At 43.1% G+C, this 22411-nt stretch overlaps 1 protein-coding gene across 4 annotated transcripts in view; it reads left to right on the top strand.

Annotated features, from left to right (window-relative positions):
• col11a1b (collagen, type XI, alpha 1b) overlaps positions 1–22411 on the top strand; it is a 61381-nt gene that overhangs the window by 15144 nt on the left and 23826 nt on the right. For all 4 annotated transcript variants that reach the window (XR_014125959.1, XM_081723133.1, XM_027031245.3 and 1 more), the window contains exons 5-40: positions 191–316; positions 2112–2213; positions 2492–2596; positions 3951–4262; positions 5220–5279; positions 5828–5869; positions 6032–6094; positions 8011–8085; positions 8528–8611; positions 8911–8967; positions 9508–9561; positions 10801–10854; positions 11476–11529; positions 11625–11678; positions 12285–12338; positions 12500–12544; positions 13496–13549; positions 13642–13686; positions 14374–14427; positions 14859–14903; positions 15467–15520; positions 15741–15785; positions 16084–16137; positions 16230–16274; positions 17347–17400; positions 17767–17874; positions 18184–18237; positions 19596–19649; positions 19948–19992; positions 20079–20132; positions 20281–20325; positions 20675–20728; positions 20950–21003; positions 21395–21448; positions 21569–21676; positions 21836–21925. Coding sequence is in view for 3 of the 4 variants with exons in the window: in XM_081723133.1 (XP_081579259.1) it covers positions 191–316; positions 2112–2213; positions 2492–2596; positions 3951–4262; positions 5220–5279; positions 5828–5869; positions 6032–6094; positions 8011–8085; positions 8528–8611; positions 8911–8967; positions 9508–9561; positions 10801–10854; positions 11476–11529; positions 11625–11678; positions 12285–12338; positions 12500–12544; positions 13496–13549; positions 13642–13686; positions 14374–14427; positions 14859–14903; positions 15467–15520; positions 15741–15785; positions 16084–16137; positions 16230–16274; positions 17347–17400; positions 17767–17874; positions 18184–18237; positions 19596–19649; positions 19948–19992; positions 20079–20132; positions 20281–20325; positions 20675–20728; positions 20950–21003; positions 21395–21448; positions 21569–21676; positions 21836–21925 (2511 nt within the window). In the remaining variant the exon portion in view is untranslated. The remainder of the gene's footprint in view (positions 1–190; positions 317–2111; positions 2214–2491; positions 2597–3950; positions 4263–5219; positions 5280–5827; positions 5870–6031; positions 6095–8010; positions 8086–8527; positions 8612–8910; positions 8968–9507; positions 9562–10800; positions 10855–11475; positions 11530–11624; positions 11679–12284; positions 12339–12499; positions 12545–13495; positions 13550–13641; positions 13687–14373; positions 14428–14858; positions 14904–15466; positions 15521–15740; positions 15786–16083; positions 16138–16229; positions 16275–17346; positions 17401–17766; positions 17875–18183; positions 18238–19595; positions 19650–19947; positions 19993–20078; positions 20133–20280; positions 20326–20674; positions 20729–20949; positions 21004–21394; positions 21449–21568; positions 21677–21835; positions 21926–22411) is intronic.

Below are 22411 nucleotides of genomic sequence, written 5' to 3'. Positions count from 1 at the left end.
TGTGACCGTGTCTGTTAAAAGAACACATGTCCAGGGGGTTGGAATGGCATTTACAATATGTTTGGAATTAAGTGTTGAAATGGATAGACAGAGCCGCTTGGTTTTCAAGCAAAGGTGTTGGGAGCTGCTTTGGGAATTAAACCTTTTATATAGAAGGTAGATGCCAATTGATGTTGCTGTTCTTTTCCAGGGAGATATCCAGCAGCTGCTGCTGGTGGGGGACCCCCGCGCCGCATACGAGTACTGCGAACACTACAGCCCTGACTGCGAAACACCACACCAGGAACAGCCACAGGCGCAGGAGCCCGAGGACGAGGTTAGTATGGCTGTCTAGAGCGTGCAGCAGCTCATGAAATGGTGGGAGTGTATGGGGATATTTGGGAGATTGAAGACGGGCCGCCAAAGCCTCACATCTATCATTATGAAAAGAGAGGACAAAAAGGGCTGGTGTTATAGGGTTGTTTTAATATTTTGGTCATTCCTCGTCTGAAGTCAAATCAGTGTTGAGATTAATCAGTTAGACCCAAAAGGCTCTATTGCCAGTCACATAATTGAAATACAGTGTTGAAGCTCTGGTTTGTGAGTCTTTGACATCTCAAGCGTGCACTGATATTTTCCGATGGTATTTCACACACACACACACAAAAAAAAACCAAAAAAAAACAACTTATGAGCTCACGCTGGAAACATTTTCCCCTTCCACAGACTCAGAGAGTCCACTTTGGAGGGGCCCAGTGATATATTTCACTAATGACTTCTGCAGTCTCCAGCTCACTTACTGAGAAACTTTAGCTTCTCGCTACACAGATATCATGGGGATACCTGGAAAAGCTAATTTATTTCTCCAGGAATTAAAAAAAACCCCACATCTTTGTAACATACTGATAAATCACTATATAACTATAAGCCAGTGCATTGAAAATTTTCCATAACAGAGGCTGGGGAAAAACTGGCTTCTCAAAGCTAAACTGCACCATGCCAAAGAAAAAGCAAGGTAAGGCATGTCAAAAATGGAATTACATCATAATATAGCCCTGACTGTCATTGTTGATGATCCACTGCCATCAAACACATTGTTGACTGTAGCAGCACTCCTAAACGGATTGATTCAGCTATTTATTACCATTATAAGGAGAGTTCAGAATCCAGTCCCCTGACTCTTCCCAAAGATCCCCCATGCGGAGCTTCGATGCACGGCACCAAGTACTTGAGACACGTGTGGAGAAGGCCAGGCACGTTTTGGATGGCCCGGGACCACATTCGTGCTGTTTATCTTGCTTGCTGGCCACAGCCAGACTTGGCTCCACACTTGGCAGGAGTCTCCGAGCACATAAATTGACTCCTGGCTGAAGCCTGTTTCTCTTTCTCTGTTTCTGTGTCTGTCTCTCTCTCTCTCCCTCTCTCTCCCTCCCTCTCTCTCTCTTTCACTCCACAGCCAGTGAAAGGCAGCCAGACCATCAGGCCTTGGCCTCTTTCTTTCTTTTGTTCATTTATTTATTTAATTATTTATTTATCTTTGTTCAGATGCTATACTGGGACCAGTAACATTCATCCATGCGAAGTGAGCAAAGCTGTATCATAGCAATCCTGCCTCGCTTCGTCCTACTCTGCCTCTACCTGATGGCTCCACCTGTTTACAGGATTTCCCCGAGATGACACTAATTAGCATGAGGCGTGGTGATAATTAGCAAGATTATGTTAATTTACCCCAGTTTATTTCAAGCCAAGAACCTAACGATAATTTGCAGCCTAACCTTCCAACACAGAACATAGTCAGAAACAGTTAATTGTATAGGTTATTTTTAAAATATTTTGCTTACATACCTTTTTATGGACAAAGAAGCATCGGTCTGTTTTATTAACCAGATTTAGCTGACCAAATCCCAACAGCCTAATTTGTCCTCATTACTTTCATAATGAAGTAAAATTATGTGATACATATATTAGCATAGACTAATTGCTGCTTCCACACAAAACTCAATTATGAGTATAAACCCAGCTTTGAAAATCTTTTTCCTTATACTATTTCTCCACTCTCGTATTAACACATAGCTTTAGAAGATCATTGTCCTCTACTAACATACTGTACAAACTTCCTCTTTCCCTCATAGTACAACACTGAGTACACTGATTATGAGGAATTCTATGACTACACAGAAGGAGAGCTCGCCACCACTGAGGCGCCTGCTAAAGAGGCCAGCGAGGACACCAAGGTAAAAAAAAAAAAACTCTTTCATGAGTCATATTAAATAATATAATACAAAAGAATGAAAGAATGCAACAGGCTTACTCTTTGCTGGCAGTGTATCCTGAGTAAAGTGCACACAACTTCCATGAGCCTTTGTAAACTTTGGACCAGTAATATAGTCAAGCGTGCTGTTGGCATCCAGAGATGACACTGTGACACTAGCGGGTACAGAGATGACATCTCCAGAGGAATCCTTGGCATGTGTGTGTGTTTTTAATTTTGGCTTGTGTGATCTCCACACAGCCTAGCACTGCTGATGCTGAGTACTACACTGAGCATGAGGTGGACTACGGCACCGTGGATGGATCACAGCCTGAAAGCCCCACCTCCTCATCTGTAGCATCTGAGGTCAGTGGTCACATGACCTGAACAACTTTTGGTTTCTTTACCACATTTATGGGAGAATGCTTATCAGATATCTTTATGTGACATATGAGGTCAAAATCCAATAATGAATATTATATCAATCTGTAAACATTTGAACAAAAATGTTTTGAGAGGGATTTTCTCTTTGAATATTTTATAAAAGAGAAAAAAGAGGATGATTAACTTTGGGGCAGATCATTGCTGTCTTTGAGTAGATCATTACCCTACATATTATTTTAAAGTTTGTCAGTGTTTGATGACTGTGGCTATGCTTCAGATTTGCTTTAATTGAACTCAGGCACATGCAATCAAATAAAACAAAATCTCTGCCAATGAACCCAATCTGAAAGTGGTAAAAGAGAGGCAGGGTTCCTATTTGGCAGTTCCTGTCTTTGCTTGCGCTAAACTATCAGCTCAGTGAGTTGAATGGCATCGTAATGAAGAACATTCTGGCTTTAAACTGGAACAGTATGTGTGCAGGAGACAGAGGCCAAAGGCCTGCTTCAGATGATACATCTTCAGGGTCAGTGCAGCAGACTGTATTGCTTTCATTATGAGGAGCAAGTCTACATATTATCCAATGAAATTGGAAATCGTTATAAGTATTTTCCATAACTCTCTTGTGAAGTGGGCTGGCAAATGTAGAAGTGCAGACATTTCTGGAGTAGTGTGGAGTGATTGCAGGATGCATCTTTAAAACAGGCACACAGGTGATAATATACATTACAAACAGCAGACTGTTAAATGAAATTGCATGTATGGTAGCAGTTATAGATGTAATGCTATATTTCCTTATTGCTGTGAGGAATATGAGTAATGTTTAAATAAGTGTTGAAACCATTGTTTAAATCATAGCTTATCACCATACCAGTTGCTTTCATTTTAATGGAGAGCAGTTGGCTAGGTCTATATGTTCCCTTTTACTGCTAAAAGAAAACAGACATTTTTAGCAGGTCCTGATGTGCTTCAAAGAGTGGTTCAGTCAATGATTATATTTGTAATTAAAAGGTGATATACTTGCACTTATGCAGACATTTCAATCAGTATGAATTTATGAAGAATTTAAATCTCGTGAGATTCAAAAGGTTTTTGACAGATTAGGTGAGGCAGATGAGGCTAGATGAGGGTGATGTCATATTTATGATGGTTGCAGAGTCATTGTATGGGGAAGAGAGGTGGGCAGGACAACTAAGAAGAGGTGGAGTGGGGCACTCCCAAAACATGTGGAACTAAACTATTTCAGCTGTACATAGTTGACCATTTAAGTTTGTAGTATTATATTGTATGCAACGCTGGAGCTTCACTGAGGGTATCCATTCTTCCCCCTCTTGAGTAGAATCTAGTCTATGGCGAGGAAATTGTGGACGATTATATCACTGGAATGGAGCAAGTGGGTGCAGACCCCACCGACACCACAGTTGCCACGGATGATGCTCTGGAAACAGTAGAGGCCAAAGGCACACCCAGCCCAGAGGTGGTGGACTTCAAGGAGTATGACCTGAGCGAGTATGAGGTCAAGGAGCTGGACCCGAGTCACTACGACGATAGTTTCTATGACTACACCACGAATGGGGCCAAGTTCACCTCCACCTATGAAGATGAGATTGGCCCTGCTGTACCAGCCAAGACAGACAGTACTGAGAGCAATGTGAGTGAACATGTCATCAAGTGTTAATAAAACATTCATAATGTGTCATTAAGTCTACTATTGACCAATCTGACCAATGTGTGTCTCATACTGATAGTTTAGTGACTGATCGTTTAGTGATTTTTGATTAGGTTTTTGAGTTGTTTGTTTTTTGATGTTTTTTTGTTTGTTGTCTGTTTTTTTTGGGGGGGGGGTTTGTTATCGTTGTTTTTAGCTTACTTGACTAAATTTGGAGGCTTATCATTTTTAGAAGCAAGTGAATGTGTGCCACTGTGTTTGTGTGTGTTTGTGTATGTGCATGTGTCATGTGTGGGTGTGGGTGTATAAGTTTGACTATGTTATTTTGGTGTGGATCTGTTACAGCCTAATGTCTCTATATTGCAGTTCCTATCCCTCACACACACAATTACTCAAATCTTAGTGGCTTTTCTCCTCATTCCTGGAGAGTTTGCAACACACACACACATACACACACACACACACACACACAGACACACACACACACACAAAAAAAAAAAAGACACATACATTGGAGAGATATCTTGGCCTCTCCCCATGCATAATCACTGTATGAATTGTCTCAAGTGAGTAAACCACATGCTGTGTTTGTCTTCCTCCTGGTTTCTCATGCAGAATGTGCTCAGATGGTAAACCTTTTAGCTGAGGCCTTTCACCAGATAGAGAATTGGACATAATGAGACACTGATGCATCGTTACACACTGATTAGCAGATAAAGCAAAAAAATCACACAGGAAAGACTCCTTTAAAGGAAAAAAAACACACACACAGTCTCCTTGTTTAAAGAGATGAACATCTGGACCATTTAGCACCACAGACTAACACAAGCTGCTTGCACTATAATGTGTTTTAATGTGCTATTTATTAGTTGTTTGGTCTGGCTAGTGAGTCATGCCCGTCCTGTTGACCTGCCTTTCTCATTCCCTGTGTCACTGTAGGTGGCGGGTGGATATGGTGGTGAGAAGGGGGAGAAAGGAGAGCCTGCTGTTATAGAGCCAGTAAGAAAAATCTGCATCTTCTTTCCGTTGTTAACACTTCTTTTGTTTAGGCATTTAGAGGCACAACTGATAATGTGCTTGCCGTGATTTTTCCTTCCCGGTGCACTAGAACATGGCGTGTTAACATCGATTCATTCATATTCCGGGCTGTCTCGCTTGCGGATGTTCTCGTCCCGCCTGCGGAGCCAGAACTGTACCCACCGCTTGATTTGAACATGGCTGGCATTGCAGGAGCTGCTAGCTGGGGGGAAGTGGATCTTTGGGATAGATTCATGAAAGAACGCTACAGTGACCTTCTGGCCAGCTCCTCCAAAAACCCACGTGGGTCTTCGTATGCGTACAAGTCTGGGCCAGGCTCAGCTTTTAGTCACCTTCTGAAAATGCACAGGCGAATTATGCTTCATCTTTGCATTCTTCTCGCCTTCCACCCCCCCTCATCCCCCCTTATTTTCCAACCTGCTGCTCTCGCTCAGATTTAAAGCCAGAGCTAAATGCTAATCTATCCACTTCCCCCTCCTCACTCTCAGTCTGCTTCTACTCTTTTGCAGGGGATGCTTATAGAGGGGCCCCAAGGACCTCCAGGTCCTGCCGTGAGTATGAACTCATTCCCACACTCATCCACACATGGATGAGCGCTACCAGGAAAAAGAAAATGTGTTAAAGGAAAGTGACCTTGCCAAAGCTAATGAAGTGCATGCATGTCCGTCTGTATGTGATTTTGTTTATGAACTGTCCCGGCGTCTCTTCCTCAGGGTCTTCCAGGATCTCCCGGTGTCCAGGGTGCTCCAGGCCTTCGTGGAGATCCAGGCAACAGAGTGAGTTGATGCTCCTGTTCTCTAAACCGTCCACCATCTGTGCTGGTTCATGCACTGGCCTAACACCATTACCCTTTGCCACCCCACAGGCAAACATGGTGGTAAAAAACCTGTGGTCCAAAAAGGGGTGAAAGAGGATGATTACATGTAACAGGAGCCTGTTTTGGGGCTTTACAGTCCTCCTGAGGTTCGGAGCACTATATGTAAACTGAGTTCTAAACGGTGCTTCTTTTAGCCAGTTTGCAGTATAATAAAGTACCAGTGCAGGGGAAATATAAGCCGTTTAGAAATATAAGGTTCTTACCTGACAGCCGGCAGGAAGACTGGGACAGAGCAGATGAGAGGACCCGAAAAACGTGGGCGGCCATGCAGAAACCGGATCTGCTCATAAACTACAACTCTAATTAAGCCAGTATAGCAGGCTGCTCTGATAAGTAATTCTCTGTGTGCTGTCTACATTATTCTTCAAAAACACACACACACACACACACACACACACACACACACACACACACACACACACACACACACACACACACACACACACACACACACACACACACACACACACACACACACACAGTTTTGAGGGAGCCAATCCTGAAAGCAGGTGTCAGTTTTCACCCAACTGCTGTTTGTTTTTTTTGTCTTGTTGTGGTCCCCAAACCTGATTGTGTTGTAGAGAAAAATTGTCCCCCTCCTTCACTAGATGCTGGGCAGGAGCTTTTTCCTCCCTATGGTGGAACTCCTTCCCCTCCTTTCCATCTCCCACACGCTTTAACCCCTTCCAGTGCATTCTGGGAAAGGATGGCACGCCTACTGCTGCTGTCCCTTGTCTTTCGGCACAAAAGCCTTTTTGTCTGAGAAGGGAAATGATCGTGTACTTCTGCTTTGATCCCAAGAGAAAAAAATATAGAGAACAAGAGAGAGAGAGAAAACCAGACTCTACTGGTGACAGTTACATATGAACTAATGATGGACATTTTTCCCCTGACCTGAGAATCCCCCTGCAGCGCACCCACTCACACACACTCACACTCACACACCCTACTGAGTTTTTGGAACACATACTGTATGCGCTAGGTGGCAGTGTGTTTGGAGCTCACTGGAACTTCACTAATTCTGGGTGTATACACACACACACACACACACACACACACACACACACACACACACACATACACACACACACACATACACACTCATATGGGAATACTTTTGTGCATGCCATCTGAGAAAGGAGCACGATGCTTTCTAAAGAAATTACTCTACAGTATATGTACCATATTTTAGGAAAAAGCACCTTCATTGTGAAATGAAATATACAAAATACATAGTAAATTAGAGTCTTGAATAACACAGATCATAATACCCCTAAGCAATGTACCAAGTAAAATAAAAGTAAATGTAACATTAGAAAATAAAGATGAGGTCCAAGGAAATTAGCTTTTACATATTGCTCTTCACGATAAATGCACATTATGGAATGAGGGTTTAACTGGGATATTTAATCACATCTTTTTTCACTGGGATATTCACTCATATCTTCTTGTTAGTCCAGTCTACAGTTTATACAGCCCTTGAGAATTTGATTTATTAAAGATTTGGTGGCATTGTGACATATTGTGACATATTTTTCTCCCCACTCTTTCTATCATTTTCTCTTTCCACCTCTTTCTCTGCCCCTCCATCCTTCCCTCTATCTGTTTATCGTTCTTTTCTCCTTTCCTCTTTCCCTCTCTCTCCCCTTTTCTACACTCTCCCACTTTTCCTTCTGTTCTTTTTTTTCTTTTTTTCTTTCTCTGTCTCTGTCCCTTCCCTTTCATCTTCTCAATCTCTCTTTCTTTTCTCAATCTCTTACTCTCCCTCTATTTTTTTTATCTCCCCCTCTCTCTCTCTCTCTGATTCTGACTTAGGGTCCTGCTGGCCGCCCGGGTCTGCCTGGTGCTGATGGAGCTCCAGGGCCGTCTGGCACTGTCATCATGCTGCCGGTGAGCTGCTCCATCTCCCTCCATCCTGCATCGTCTGAGCCTCCTCTTCATCTGAACCAACACTCAAACACACAGACTATTTGTTTCTTTGTATGTTTCTTGTTTTGTTTGCCTGTTTAACAAAACCCTGTGTACTTTCAAGATCTCACTCTGGATCCAAACCCTAGATCTGGTCCTAGATCAGCAGCTACAACCAGTACCTCAAAGATCATTGCCATTGTAAATGCCCCAGTGGGTGTTAGCGGTTGGTCCACACTAGAAAGCAGGACTCTAAATTTATATCCTCTTCCATGCCAATCCAGACGAGGGTAATCACTGTTCTGGAATGGCCATATAACCATCGTGTGGTAAAGGGACCCATTACGTCTTTAGCTAAATGTATGTATGGAGTGTTTAATTTGAAAATAAGACTTTTTTTTTGTTTGGGTGTTTGTGCTGATAGTTCCGAGCAGGCGGTGAGGCATCCAAAGGCCCCGTGGTGACAGCCCAAGAGGCCCAGGCCCAGGCTATCCTTGCCCAGGCCAGGGTAAGTTGCCCTCAGTGCACAGGCCAGGATAAGCAACATAGCTCTGATTGGTGCTTCCTTGTGACTATAGGTTATGCTTCATGGATTAATATTGTGTGGGTCAACCCAATACATTAAGCTCTGGCTGTTTTTCAAATTAGTATATAATACATAGGTCTTGAAATGTTCTGTGTCACATACGGCAAGCTTGTAGAGCAATGCACTGAAGGTAGAGGAAAATATGACAGAATCATGTTTCTCATGCTCAGATATAGGCATATTCCTGTGCAGGTTTATGATTGACTGCTGTATTCCCACAGCTTGCTATGAGAGGTCCGCCTGGTCCTATGGGATTGACAGGAAGGGCCGGTCCAGTGGTAAGTGTCTCGGCTCAAATATCAAACCAATATTGATGGGAAATCCAGAGGATGGCATGTGTACTTCTAGATTCTCATAAACTGTCTTAATTATTCTGTAAACTCTTATACACACAGAGAGACTCACATACACATTGTATTTATCAATGTCATTTTTATTTTTCTCTCTTCCTTTGGGACTGGTTTGAACTCAAGCCCCTAAGCTTTTAACACACACTCTATATGTTATACTATATGTTATACCAGAAAAAGTATGTTCATATGGTTGTGATTTTTGTGAAAACATATGCCTTAGTTTAGACTAAGACTAGGCCTAATCCTTGTCTGGGAAACCAGCCCCAAAAGTGCCTACAGAAATGTGGTCAGATTTCATGAGTACTCAGGCAGTGGGTGGGTGTGGTAGACAGGGGTGTGGCCCAAACAGAAACCCAGGAATAAAGTGTTTACTTTTGAAAATCCATGTTAGTCTAAATGTGTGTGTGTGTGTGTGTGTGTGTGTGTGTGTGTGTGTGTGTGTGTGTGTGTGTGTGTGTGTTACAGGGTAGTCCTGGATCACCTGGTCTTAAAGGTGACAGTGGTGATTCTGGCCCTGCGGTAAGTTGAACCTGTCCATCTAAAACTCTGGTTGGTGTCTGACTAATGGAATATGCAGCTTTCCATAAGTATTTGAACAGTGAAATATAAGGTGCAGATATCTGAGATATCACTATTTGGGTATTTTGGAGAATGTGTGTTTTGTTGTTTTTGAATAATGGCACTTTTGTGTTGAGAAATGACTTTATGTTAAAACTATCATCTTCCCACCTACCATAGATACTTTGACCAATCTGTGCACCAGCCATACAATTGCTTTCACCTATAGTTATGTTAATCAACAAAGATGAATGGGACTAATTTACACACACATAAGCCTTGATGACACCACTTCTACCATGTTTCACAGATAGTGTGCCATTCCTTCATTTTAAGATCCCCATCGTGTTGAGAGCCCTTTTTCCATTTGGCCATATAACTTTGTTACAGAGCTTTGCGTCCTCACTTTTTATCTGTAATGTCATCAGACATTTCTAATTTCAATACTCACTAGTTTCATCTTGTAGTTCAAGCTCTTTTGCTGTAGTTTTGCTTTTCAGATCTATTGGAATCAGTGTCTGCTCAATAGTCTGTGTGGGGCTTCACTGTAAAATTTGTTTGTTTTAGTTTTTTTCTTTACAACTGTGGTGATGGTTTCTGACTTCAGCCATAGTTGTTTTCCCCATCAAACAAGCTCATTGAAAATCATTAGGTACATCAGTGATTTTTATTTGTTTTGTTTGTGTGTTTGTTTGTGTGCTTTTAGTCAAAGAACAAATTGTTTGATTTTGTGGTTCCTACTCAGTTCAGTTTCTTTGCATTCCTCTCTTGCTTCACACCCTGAGATGCTTCACAGCAAAAACATGGTGATGTCAGTATATTGCAGGATTAAATTACCAAGGCCTCTTTTATATTGCTTTTGCTTAAATTCTTCCGCCCAGTATTATGTTCACTTAAAAAATGTTCTATCAAAATGATAAAATAAACACCCCTGATGAAATACCCAGACCTTATTAAATTAAATTCCCAGATGATAGAAAAGGTGATATTCTGTACTTTGTGACCCAAAACCTGATTGAATGACTTGAAAAAGTCTTTGTGTACAAGTAAAATCACATGGCTATTATTTAATATCTGATTTGTAATTCTTTCCACCTGTTGTCCTTCCAAGCTTTTCCAACATGTTTTTGGCTTATCAATACTGCAAAACTTTGTGACAAAGGTAGCCCTTACTAATGCATGATGTTTGTGTTTTTTAAGGGCCCAAGAGGCCTACAGGGCCCCACAGGGCCACCTGGCAAATCTGGAAAGAGGGTAAGCATGTGGTAACCCCATGTCATGCTGTGCGCTCCAGTTCAACTGAGCTCTGTTACATGTCCACTTTGGCACTGTGACTGGTGGCGGGTTACAGTGGTTTATCCCAGCTATGCTTTATCCAGGGACAAAGAGAGAACTTAAATAGATATACAGAAGAGAGCACTTGGCCCAGTGGGCACCTTGTTGAGAACATGCTCTTAAAATACAGTTACATTGCCTGGATACAGTTACATTGCCAGAAACACTGAGACTAAAACATCCTAACATTTCGCTTTCGTTTTCAGGAATTTTAAATCATATTACTCGGGCATTGCTTGCATCTAGCCTTTTTTTGTCAGTTGGACATATCCAGGATATTATATCGAGTATCAGACATAGCTGTGGAAACCCTTCACTTGATTAAGTTTATGCACAGTTGTGTTATAAATGCTCTAAAAACTTTCAAACTTTGAGACTCCACCCAAGCCTCCTAGACTCAACACATTCTCTCCAGGCTACCAATGCCTACCTTAAAGAACCTCAGAGTACCCACAGACGTTTGCAGTTGTTCAGAAACATATGTGAAGCAGATTAGGCCTCCTGGAAGCACATGACACCAGGGTGGGGATGTTTCTGCAGGGCCGTCCCGGAGCTGACGGTGCCAGAGGAATGCCTGGCGAGGCAGGTGCCAAGGTAGGCTCACATACTCATGTATTGGCCTTCACGTGTAGCCAGAACTGACATGGGTTCCTGTTCCTTACATTATTGTTGTTTTCATGGTCTGACAGGGTGACCGAGGGTTTGATGGGCTCCCTGGTCTACCTGGTGAGAAGGGACATAGGGTAAGTGGTACAATAAACAGAAAATGTCATAAGTGTAACTGAGTGCTTTGCTTCAAAATGATACCTGTGAGTGCTGTGGTGAAATGGGGTGCTCTGAGCACTAGGAGCCAACCTTCACCATTATTTTGAGAGTGTAAACAAGCTTCCTTTAATATGACAGTGGTGCTGTTACTGAGCTTCCTTCTTGACCAACACCCAACTTTTAATGTTCATCCCCAAGTCTTCATCACAGCCTAGGACCACTTTTGACCGCAGTGCCTTTCATGTAGCACATCAGCGGTTGCCCAAGCCCCCCCGGGACCAATATAGCCCATGCCCCCGCCCAATGTGGGCACCATGGGGGGTGGCGGTGGGACAGCCTGCCTCGACTGAGCAGGGCCAAGATCACAGAGGCCAGAGCATATTTCCAGTTTCCTAACCCTCGCCAGTGTAATTACAGAGAGGAGTCCCCATCTGCTATAGAGCTGCCTTATAAATAGCAGTGCAGGGCCTTAACAATACGAGCCTTGCCAGGGTAGGCAGGGACCATAATAATAACTTCCACGCCTTCCACACCTCCATCGTACCAGTCATTTTCTCCCCTTTTTTTGTGTCGTTGCTCGGCAGGGAGAACAAGGGCCCATCGGTCCACCAGGGGCACCGGGAGAGGACGGACCAAGAGTGAGTGGTTCTTTGTGTATGGGTGTGTGTTTTTGTGCATGTATGTGCACAACTGTATATGCATTTCTGTGTTTTTGGTTTTTGTGTGTGTGTGTGTGTGTGTGTGTGTGTGTGTTTGAGTCTTAGTGGGCAGCACTCTCACTGCATGTCATTGCTTACAGGGCGAGGACGGCGAGATCGGACTAAGGGGACTTCCAGGAGATAGTGTAAGCATCTTTCTCTCCACTCAGTAAACAGCTCCAGCGGTGCAGTAGAGGCAGATTCAGCCACCCTGGGGCTGTTAGCAGCCTGCCTCTTAAATGAGACCTGCAGTCCATGGCATCCATTAGCTCTGTGCATATTTAAAGATGAATGTCTCTTCATTGCCTTCAGCAAACCAATAGCTGTGTTAATGGCTCTCTCTCTCTCTCTCTCTCTCTCTCTCTCTCTCTCTCTCTCTCTCTCTCTCTCTCTCTCTCTCTCTCACAAACACACACACACACTTGTGTCTCTCTTTCATTGCACAATAAGGTTTTTACACATTTCACTTTCACCCTTTGAGTAATAAGCTGATCAGCAGTGCAGTGAGAGATGCGTTAGTCGTGGTGGTGTGACATACCTGTAACATACCTCGAGCAGCCATGAAAGAAATCAACAATTGGCCCATTATTTTTAGTTTACATATTTGTCCTGTTAGCATCTTGAATCTTGCCACGGGGCATGGTTATACCTCAGAGAAGTGCCAGGACTAAAACATCTGAACATGGAATCTCATCCAATGAAGTGCAAAGTGGTCTGATTTTAATGGGTTGGAAAGTCTCCTTTGTGAGAAAGAGCATGTGCAGGCACGGAAGCCCTGAGGGAAATCTCACTGAATAACAGGCACTCTCCACCTTGCACAAACACCAGCATATGGAGGAATGAAGCATGTGAGTTTGATCAATTAATCATCCACCTATCCATCCACCCAACCATCCATCTATCTACCTATCCATCCACCCATCTGTTCCAGGAGACCAAGTGTGTGGCTTTATCAGTTCAGTCCAGTCACTTTGAAATAGGTCCTGTTTTCTCTCCCTTGGTTCCGTGTCCGTCCTTCTGTGTAGCCGTCTGTGTCCATTTGTCCGTGTGATCATGTGTTTGAATGTCTGTTAATGTGCGTCTGTTTTGTTACTCAGGGTCCCAGAGGGCTGCTTGGGCCCCGTGGATCCCCAGGAGCCCCTGGACAGCGCGTACGTGTCATGCTGATCTCTCAGAATTTGTGTAGTTTCTTCTCAGAGACCATATAAAAACCTTGACATCTATTTCTCTTGCGCATGCACAGGGGCTATCTGGACTGGATGGCCCTGCTGGTCCTAAAGGAAACATGGTAGGACTCTCCCCTCCCAGACTTTGTTCTTTCAGACTAGATTCTTAAACACAAAGAGCCGCCATTTATATCTGTAACCCTCAAAACCAGTGGAGAGCTCCCTGCAGGAGTCCTGATTGGTTTTCACTAAGAACTTCAGACCTTGCTAAAATTTGACAGCTGGCCAGGCTAAAGGTCATGGCTAAATGAAGTCATTCAATAGGATGGTTGCAGTCAGTCTGACAGTGGAAATAACTCAGGACAAGCCTAGAGACATTGACCTCTGACCTAGAAATACAACAACAAGAAAAATGCATAGCATTTTGGAAGCAGGAAACTGCCTAGTATAGAGCATCGGTGGCTTTGTGTCGCTTCAATTACAGCTCCTTCTCCCCAGCTATAGCCAGTGTGTGTTTTTCATTTTTGAGCTTGTAAGTTACACATCTATAACTGACATGTCATTTTCCCTTACCAGAGAAATTAGAAGATTAGACTTAGGTTAGGTTACGTTAAGCAGTACAATATGAAGCCCAAATGAAAAACAGAACTCGTAATCCAGAACTGTCTGCTTGTTTGCTTTATTACAAGCACCGGGTGTCCACTTTTCGAAGCTCCCTCATCCTACCGTTTGAAATGCAGCCACTCTAAAGCCTATGACCATGGCCATGATCCAACTAGTTTCTCTCTTGCTTTCTTCTTTAAATCCAGGGGCCGCAAGGTGAACCAGGACCTCCTGGCCAGCAGGGCAACCCTGGCCCGCAGGTATGGTCTGACAGAGCTATGGGTTCCGCCCTCTTTCTTCAGCCTTTCACCTCTGCCTTGCCTCCCTCTTCTCCAGGCCTTTGTGTTTGTTTGTTTTTCTTCCTCTGTCTCCCAGACGGTGTGCAGGGAGCTTCCCCGCGCTCCCGTTTAAGTCATCAGTCTAGCCCCGCCGGCCCTTTCGGTTTTCTGTCATTTTCCTGTTGATCGTGATTAAGATGTCCAGCTACACTGCTACTGGCGGGGGGTTCAAAACCTTTCCTTCTCCAACTGACTCTTCAGGCCTGTCGTGTATTGTGTATCTCTTTACACAAACACCTACAATGATGTATATAAATGTATATCCTGCATCTTATTTATTACGTTTTTCTAGCATAAACCATCTGGTTGGATCTCATCCCCTCCTCTCATTGGTCTTATTAAATGTTTTGCAGGGTTTGCTGGGTCCTCAAGGCCCAATTGGTCCTCCTGGAGAAAAAGTAAGTGTGTGTATTATGAGCGAGAGAGCCAGAGGCCTGCCAGCCTCCCTCCTTGTTATTACAGAAGGATTTTTCTGCCCTAACCTCCATAAACGATTCAGCAGACCCATTGGTTTCCAAGCTGTAGGTTGTGAGCAGATTGCTGCTGACTAAAGTAAAACCACACACGCGTGCACGCGCACACACACACACACACACACACACACACACACACACACACACACACCGGCCATAGTTACATATAGTGAAATTCAAATTGACTAGTCTCACACTAGCAGTTTGTCAGATCTTTTGGAAAGAAGCCAGAACTGGAAGTCCATTAATTTGAAATGTGACCCCAAATCTGGTGGAGTGCTTTCAGACACACCATGTCATTAGTTCTCTACTGCAATGGCCACAGGAAACCGTAATGAAATGATAATACAGTGACAAGCCTTCTAAAAACATGTCACTGTTGAGTCAGATTGCAGGCGGGACCACGTCTGTCACTATGCTAATTGTGCAACTATTTTCTCCTTCCCTCTTTCTCGGTTCCCTCCCTGACATGTGCTCTTCCTCTATAGGGGCCGTCTGGAAAACAAGGGCTGGCTGGTTTAGGAGGAGCTGATGGTCCTCCAGTGAGTCCTCTCTGTCATTGCCAAATGAAGGAACCTTGAGCCATCAGTAACAGTGTAGCACTCAACACTTGTCAGTCAATGTCACAGGATTTGCCTTTGCAGGGCAAAAACCACAAACCTTTTAAAATACCTGACACATGACCTTTTGGAGTCATGGTGATGATGATGAATGTGTTGTTGTTGACTGTTTTCATTTAATTGGCTTTCCAATCCCCCACAGGGTCATCCTGGGAAAGAGGGCCCTCCTGGAGAGAAAGGAGCCGCAGTGAGTGGCTTTTCCTCTTTGTTCCTTTCAGAAACTGATGTGAAATCTATGAGACAGAAAGGCCCAGGCATTTGAGGTTGTTTGAGCTTTCAAGAAAGATCCAGAACAAGTGTGATGGGATTATCTGTAATAAGTCAAACACAACCAAAGATGTTTGAAATTATTATTATTTGTTCTTTTGGTCGGTTTTGATGGCATGCATTAAAGGTGTATTAATATTTGTCATTATAACTTACATTTAAACAATAGTGCACTGCTTTTTAATATCTTTATAATGGTTTTATATATCTTTTTGTAGGGTCATCCAGGACCTCAGGGTTCTATTGGTTACCCTGGCCCACGAGGAGTGAAGGTAAGCTTTTGTGTCTTTGAATCTTGACCATGAAATGTAACTCTGCCCACCGGAACTTCTGCCCATTGTCTATTTCTCTGTGCACCATTCAGGGTGCCGAGGGTGTCCGCGGCCTGAAAGGAAACAAGGGAGAGAAGGCAAGTCCTGTTTTGGCTTCCCTGCCTCTGATTGGATGGAGACTGGAAGTTGTGGGGCTGGGAGGGGCAGGTCATGGAAGCTGTGTGCCTGTGAGAGCATGGATGCCTGCCGATGGCTATCAGTCCTGGAATGGTTCTGGTTGGCTGGAAGGAAATGGGCCGTGAGGCATTCTGGTGGAATGAGTTGCCGTGTTTGTGTGTGTGCATCTAACTGCCATGTCTACCCCTATGCCCCTCGCTTTGAGTCAGCACCATGGAAACTGATTTCAGACAGATAAGTTAAAGGTTGAGCCTAAGACTTTGATGAACAAAAGAGTAGAAGAAACAGATTTGGTTTTGATCTTATGAAACCATTACCAAAGAGCCAGCTTTTCAGTTCCTCACACTGTCTGTAGAGCTGTTGAGTTAAGTAAGATAGCTCTCCAAATAACACACAACCCAAGATTAACCAGAGCAGTAGACTAGTACTATTTCAAACTAGCAGGTCAGTTAAGCAGTTTCAGACTGTATCTTCTACAATGACCACCAGATGCCACTGTTTCCATCAACTAGAGAGTTTCCAAATTCAAACCTTGCGAGAGCTATTGTATTTGAAAATGGATAATGTAAGGTATAAATCAGAAGTAGAAAATAATTGTAAATTAAATTATGGATAGTGAGTTTATCACTTTGTAGGCACACATTATAGACCTCACATTGTACCAGTAATCTACTTTTTGACCACAAGATGTCAGCATTTATCCAGTATGCTGTATGTGTTTTGGCTGCCTGAAGAACCATCTGATATGACTGCTGGTCAGTTTCACTCATAAATGGCAAACTTAATGGGTGGAATGAAACAAAATGTTATGATAACCATATGACTATTTTTCCAGACACTACTTTAAATGACTGATGATATTTTTTGTTTAAATCAGAAGAGCCTCTGACAGAGAATTGCTTCTTTATCCTGCTTTGTTAGTACTTGTCCTTCTGTGTCCTTCTGTTCCTAGGCTGATCATTCGGAAAGGGATTAATTGAACTATAAAAAGTTATTTTTCTTAAGAAATTACCAAAATCTTGTTATGTCCAGGGTGAGGATGGTTTCCCAGGCTTCAAAGGTGATATGGGCCTCAAGGGAGACAAGGTGAGTGCTTTTTTACTAATTATATATATATATATATATATATATATATATATATATATATATATATATATATATATAATTAGCCTAGACCATCTTTTAGAAAGGTTTTCATCATATAGCACTTCAAATGTGTTTGTGCTGTATGTCAGAAAATACATTTGAGTCCACTCTGGAATCATTTTAACATGTCTCTGTAAACAGGTTTTAACTTGCTTTTTGAAATATAGCACAAAAGCCAGTCAAAGACTGCTTAGTGCAATCAGTCTTCAGACTGCTGGACTCAAGTAGATATGGGAAAGAGAATGTGTTAAGTCATGTTGCTAGTATATTGTTGGGAGGTTTCATAATATTTTTGGTGGAATTTAGGGGGAGCTTGGTGTGATCGGCCCCAGAGGAGAGGACGGCCCTGAGGGGCCAAAAGGAAAGTCGGGTCCCTCTGGAGAGACTGGCCCAGTGGGCCTCGCTGGAGAGAAGGTTAGGCCATCCCCCTCCTCACACACATCTTGGAATAAATGCTGGTTTTGGACAACGCATTCTGTACAGTTACTTACCAAGTTAATCGAACGTGACCAAATATAGAGAAAAATCAATGACTCATTAGCCAGACGTTTAATGTGATAAACAATATCAATTCTATTGAAATTCTCTGAAATTTGTCAAACAAGATGGCTGCATAAGCTGTTCACATGAAGCTTTCAGATTTTAAGACCCATTGTATGTATAGTAAACATGTATCCTGGGTTAATTTTGTGCGTTCACTGTATCTTGTTGTTTTTCCTGTAGGGGAAACTTGGTGTTCCTGGATTACCTGGCTATCCAGGACGGCTGGGTCCTAAGGTATGACATCACTGAGGCAACATCCATTCTTTGTCACTCGATGAGAAGACTTTCTGCTTTCACAAAGACACTACCCTCAGTGGACGATACAATTTCCCCCAATAAACAGCACGATCTCATGTTCTGATCAGACATCAAGTATATACAAACAACAGGTAAACAGATAAACAAGTCCACCATATTCATAATCACTTGAGTCTTAAAAAAAATAAAACTCAGTGTTTCTTTTTCAATCTTCTATGACATGCTCTGCCTTTATGCTAACACTGTAAATCGGAGAAGCCATTTTCCATTGCGCTGGCCACCTTATCTCTTGTACCACATGACGAGCTGCTCTATATCTTTCCAATGTTCAGTTTGTCATAAGTGAAGGCTCGTGAACAAAGCACACCACAAGGAAAAAAGGCTGTCTCTACCACTCCGCTCTGCTGGCTTAGCTTGTGGAAACCATGCCAACAATAAATTTGTGTCCAACACAAAGTTTGGGCCCAACTGAATTCAAAGAATTAGTTCTGTAGCAATAGTGTGAGTCATAGCATCCTGTTGTTTAGTTTGTTTGTTTCTAAGGCAGTGACCGCATTTTTTCTTTTTGTGGAGCTCTTTGAAATCTTGGTTTCTCCCTTTTGCTGTTTCCCTAAATTGGCTACTCAAGTGTTGGGTGTGTCCGTGTGCTTTCTACTGAGCAAATCTTTTAGTTCATAGAACATAATGCAATAATATTGCTCTTACATTATCGATTACATGCTCTACCAATTAATTTTCCAGTTGTTGTTTTTTTTCATTAAGACTGAAGCTAGAGGAAACCATGCAGGAAAATTAAGATCATATTCTCATTCATAGTTTAGAAGTAGGAAGGGGACAGAGGTTGCATCACTGGATTAACTTGGTTAACCTCCCACTATCCTGCCTTTTAACCACTTCCTTTCCCATGAGCCTCTCCTGCACCCAGGTGAGACTCAGAGCTCCCTGCATTTCACTGGTCTGCTTAAGCCCCATGGGAGGCTTTCCCTTTTGCATGAACATATTTTAATTACTAGCTCTTTGTCTGAACCCATTATCTTAGGTGGCCAGCCAAACCCAAGCCATAAATTGCTTGTGTGCGGTCACTGCGAGATCGGATTGCTCGGGCTTGTGCTGCCAGGCTAGTTTGACCTTCAGTTTTTCATGTTCTGTCCTTGTGCTAATCCGCATAGCTCCCATCCTTTGTTGGCTCTCCGCCTGAGGAGCTCAAATTCGGTCTCCACCATACCGCACTGACGGCACTGGCACCCCCCCCTCCCTGTATTCATACCATTTTGTCGACTACCTGCGTTCTTTGCATCAGGTCATGTGTAGCTGACCAACTTTCTTCTCTATAGGGCTCCACTGGATTCCCTGGCTTTCCTGGAGCCAACGGAGAGAAGGGAACACGGGTAAGCTAACTTGAAAACAAAAGCACAAAAGGCCAAAAATGATAAGACAGAAGAGTCTAGAATGTCATGAGCATGACCAAGGAATCTCTGTGGTAATATCTGTCAATGTCTGTTCACAAAGAACCCCTGCTGAGTGAAGGGCAGGGAGAAATGGTGCAAAGTGAATGCAATATTGTCTCATGCAATAATGAAGATACCAGTTATAGATTTTAAAGCAATGCAAATCCTCTTACAGAAATCAGTGTCCCCAAGGTTGTTTTCAGCATTTCCCTAATTATGTTCCTCTTTGTTTGCATAGGGTACTGCTGGTAAAGCAGGTCCAAGAGGGCAACGTGGCCCGACGGTACTGAGAAATTAGCAATTTAAAAAGGATAAAACACCAAATTATCAGTGCAGATGATAGTTAATACTGAACATCTGTGTTCTCAGGGTCCTCGTGGAGGTAGAGGAGCCAGGGGCCCAACGGGAAAACCAGGGCCAAAGGTGTGGCATTGAATGTCCTGTCAGGGTTCTGTAACAGCTGCTCATTCTGAATGTTCAGGACTGATAAACGTTTCAAATTAATTTCTCCACCTTTCTCACATGCTTGCTCTCCAGAGAGTTTCTAACTACTGCCTTCTCCATTTTAAAGGGCACTTCAGGGAATGATGGACCTCCAGGTGGTCCTGGAGAAAGAGTGAGTGGTTCTAGAATTTCTGTGTTTTTTGTTTGTTTGTTTGTTTGTTTGTTTGTTTAAGGCTGCTTATGCAGGGGCCCCAAGCTTATGAAGACCAGAGGAGGATGCCCCCCCCCTTTAAGTCTTGGTTCCTGTCAAGATTTCTTCCGCATGATCTAGGGAGATTTTCCTTGCCACTGTCACCCTTGGCTTGCTCATTGGGTTCTTGGACTTGGACATTTGTAAAGCTGCCTTGTGACATCTATTGTAAAAAATGCCATATAAATAAATTTTGATTTTTTTTATTTTGATCAAGACAAAAATACCTGACATGTTTTTTTTTGTTTTGTTTTGGTTTTTTTTGGCATAGGGGCCTCAAGGGCCACAGGGGCCTGTTGGAATGCCAGGGCCTAAGGGCCCACCTGTAAGTAATTTTCTTGTTTTGCTTTTTGTTTTCATTTAGGTTTTCCTGGTTGAACCTGCTCTTTTAGGACTATGCTCCTTTAAACATACCCTAAAACTTTACTATTTTTAAAAAACCTACCTAAGTGGTCTCACATCATGAGTAGCTGCATGAACACAACTTCAAACTGATGAGGAATGCACTGTGGTAGTTGTCAACTGACTGCTGGCGTCTCTCTGCAGGGCCCCCCTGGAAAGGATGGTTTGCCTGGTCACCCAGGACAACGAGGGGAGACTGTAAGTACTGCTTAAGTGGGCCAGTGTTCCCAGCCTATGTTCAGAAAGACTGCACCTCCTGCAGAGAATGCACATGTGGCGATAGCTTTTGCCTGCTGGTAAAAAGAACATCTCATTATGCTCTGGGCTATAGTGAGAATAAGGAGCATGAGTGACGTTCTGACAAGATATGGGCACAACAGAGTCCCGCTGTTCTGCTTTTATGGAAATCCAACGTTTTTTAGTCTCAGGTTTTCATGAATTAAATATTGTCTTTGTATGTCTCTGTGATTTTTTTTTTTTACTAATGTTTAGATTATTTATTTTCAAATCCTTCTGGGGTTGTTTTTGTGACATGTCACTAACTGATCATTTAGAGACTAATTTAATATATAAATCTTTTTGTTGCAAGGGTTTCCAAGGAAAGACTGGCCCTCCAGGCCCTGGAGGTGTTGTAGGCCCACAGGTACTGAAAGAATAAGTCCTGGACAAACCAAACCATATAAAAAAAAATCCATCTGACTGTTTTAAGAACATCTGCTCATAAGCTTTTAACCTGTGAGGCCTCCTCTGATTTATTTGAAAGGGATCTACTGGAGAGACCGGCCCTGTTGGTGAGAGAGGTCATCCAGGATCACCAGGTCCCCCTGGAGAGCAAGGTCTTCCTGGAGCTGCTGGCAAAGAGGGTGGAAAGGTATGGCCTACACAAAAGATTATTGACATATATATATATATATACAGTGAGAGATTTAGGTGTGAGTCTTGTATGTAGAAATGATCACATACAGAAACAGCAAGTAGTAACAGGCATGTTTTTAAGTAAAACTGAGTTGCCATCCCTCGTTTCCTGCAGGGTGACCCAGGTCCACAGGGCCAGTCTGGAAAGGTGGGCCCTGCCGGGCTGAGAGGTTTTGCAGGGCAGAGGGGCCTTCCTGGCACACCGGTAAGAACAAACAGACCCATGTCATGAGATCGGCCAAATGGCCATTATCCGCCTAAACACCTGCTGTTCTACCAAATGCTCACGCAGGCTCTAAGACTCTGCAGAGAGCCATGACAGCCATCACTAAATCATCGCTGTGTCCCAGAGAGCCCACTCATTAATGCACACACTTTACCTAGTGAGGCACTTTTGAAGTTAGGCTATTTTAGCGTGATAGCACCGTAGTGTTCGCTTTTTTGGCCCTTATACGTGTTTTCATTGACATCCACATTGTCAAGAGATATGGTATCTAGGCATAGAATCATCTAGAGCAGAATGCTATTTATACTGCCCAGTTTTACAGTTTCCCAGATTTAGTTAAATGAGGCCTTTTATAAGATTGAGAGGTATTAATCCACACCAGTGGAAGCAAGTTTGTGAAGGAATCTGGAAACGAGGCTGAAGCAGCTCTCAAGCAGGTCTGAAGCAGGATGCTGCTCCCCAAAC

Source organism: Electrophorus electricus, chromosome 11 (genome assembly GCF_041902795.1).
Source record: "Electrophorus electricus isolate QZ-2024a chromosome 11, ASM4190279v1, whole genome shotgun sequence".
Lineage (NCBI taxonomy): Eukaryota > Metazoa > Chordata > Actinopteri > Gymnotiformes > Gymnotidae > Electrophorus > Electrophorus electricus.
This window is presented reverse-complemented; position numbering and strand designations above follow the sequence as displayed.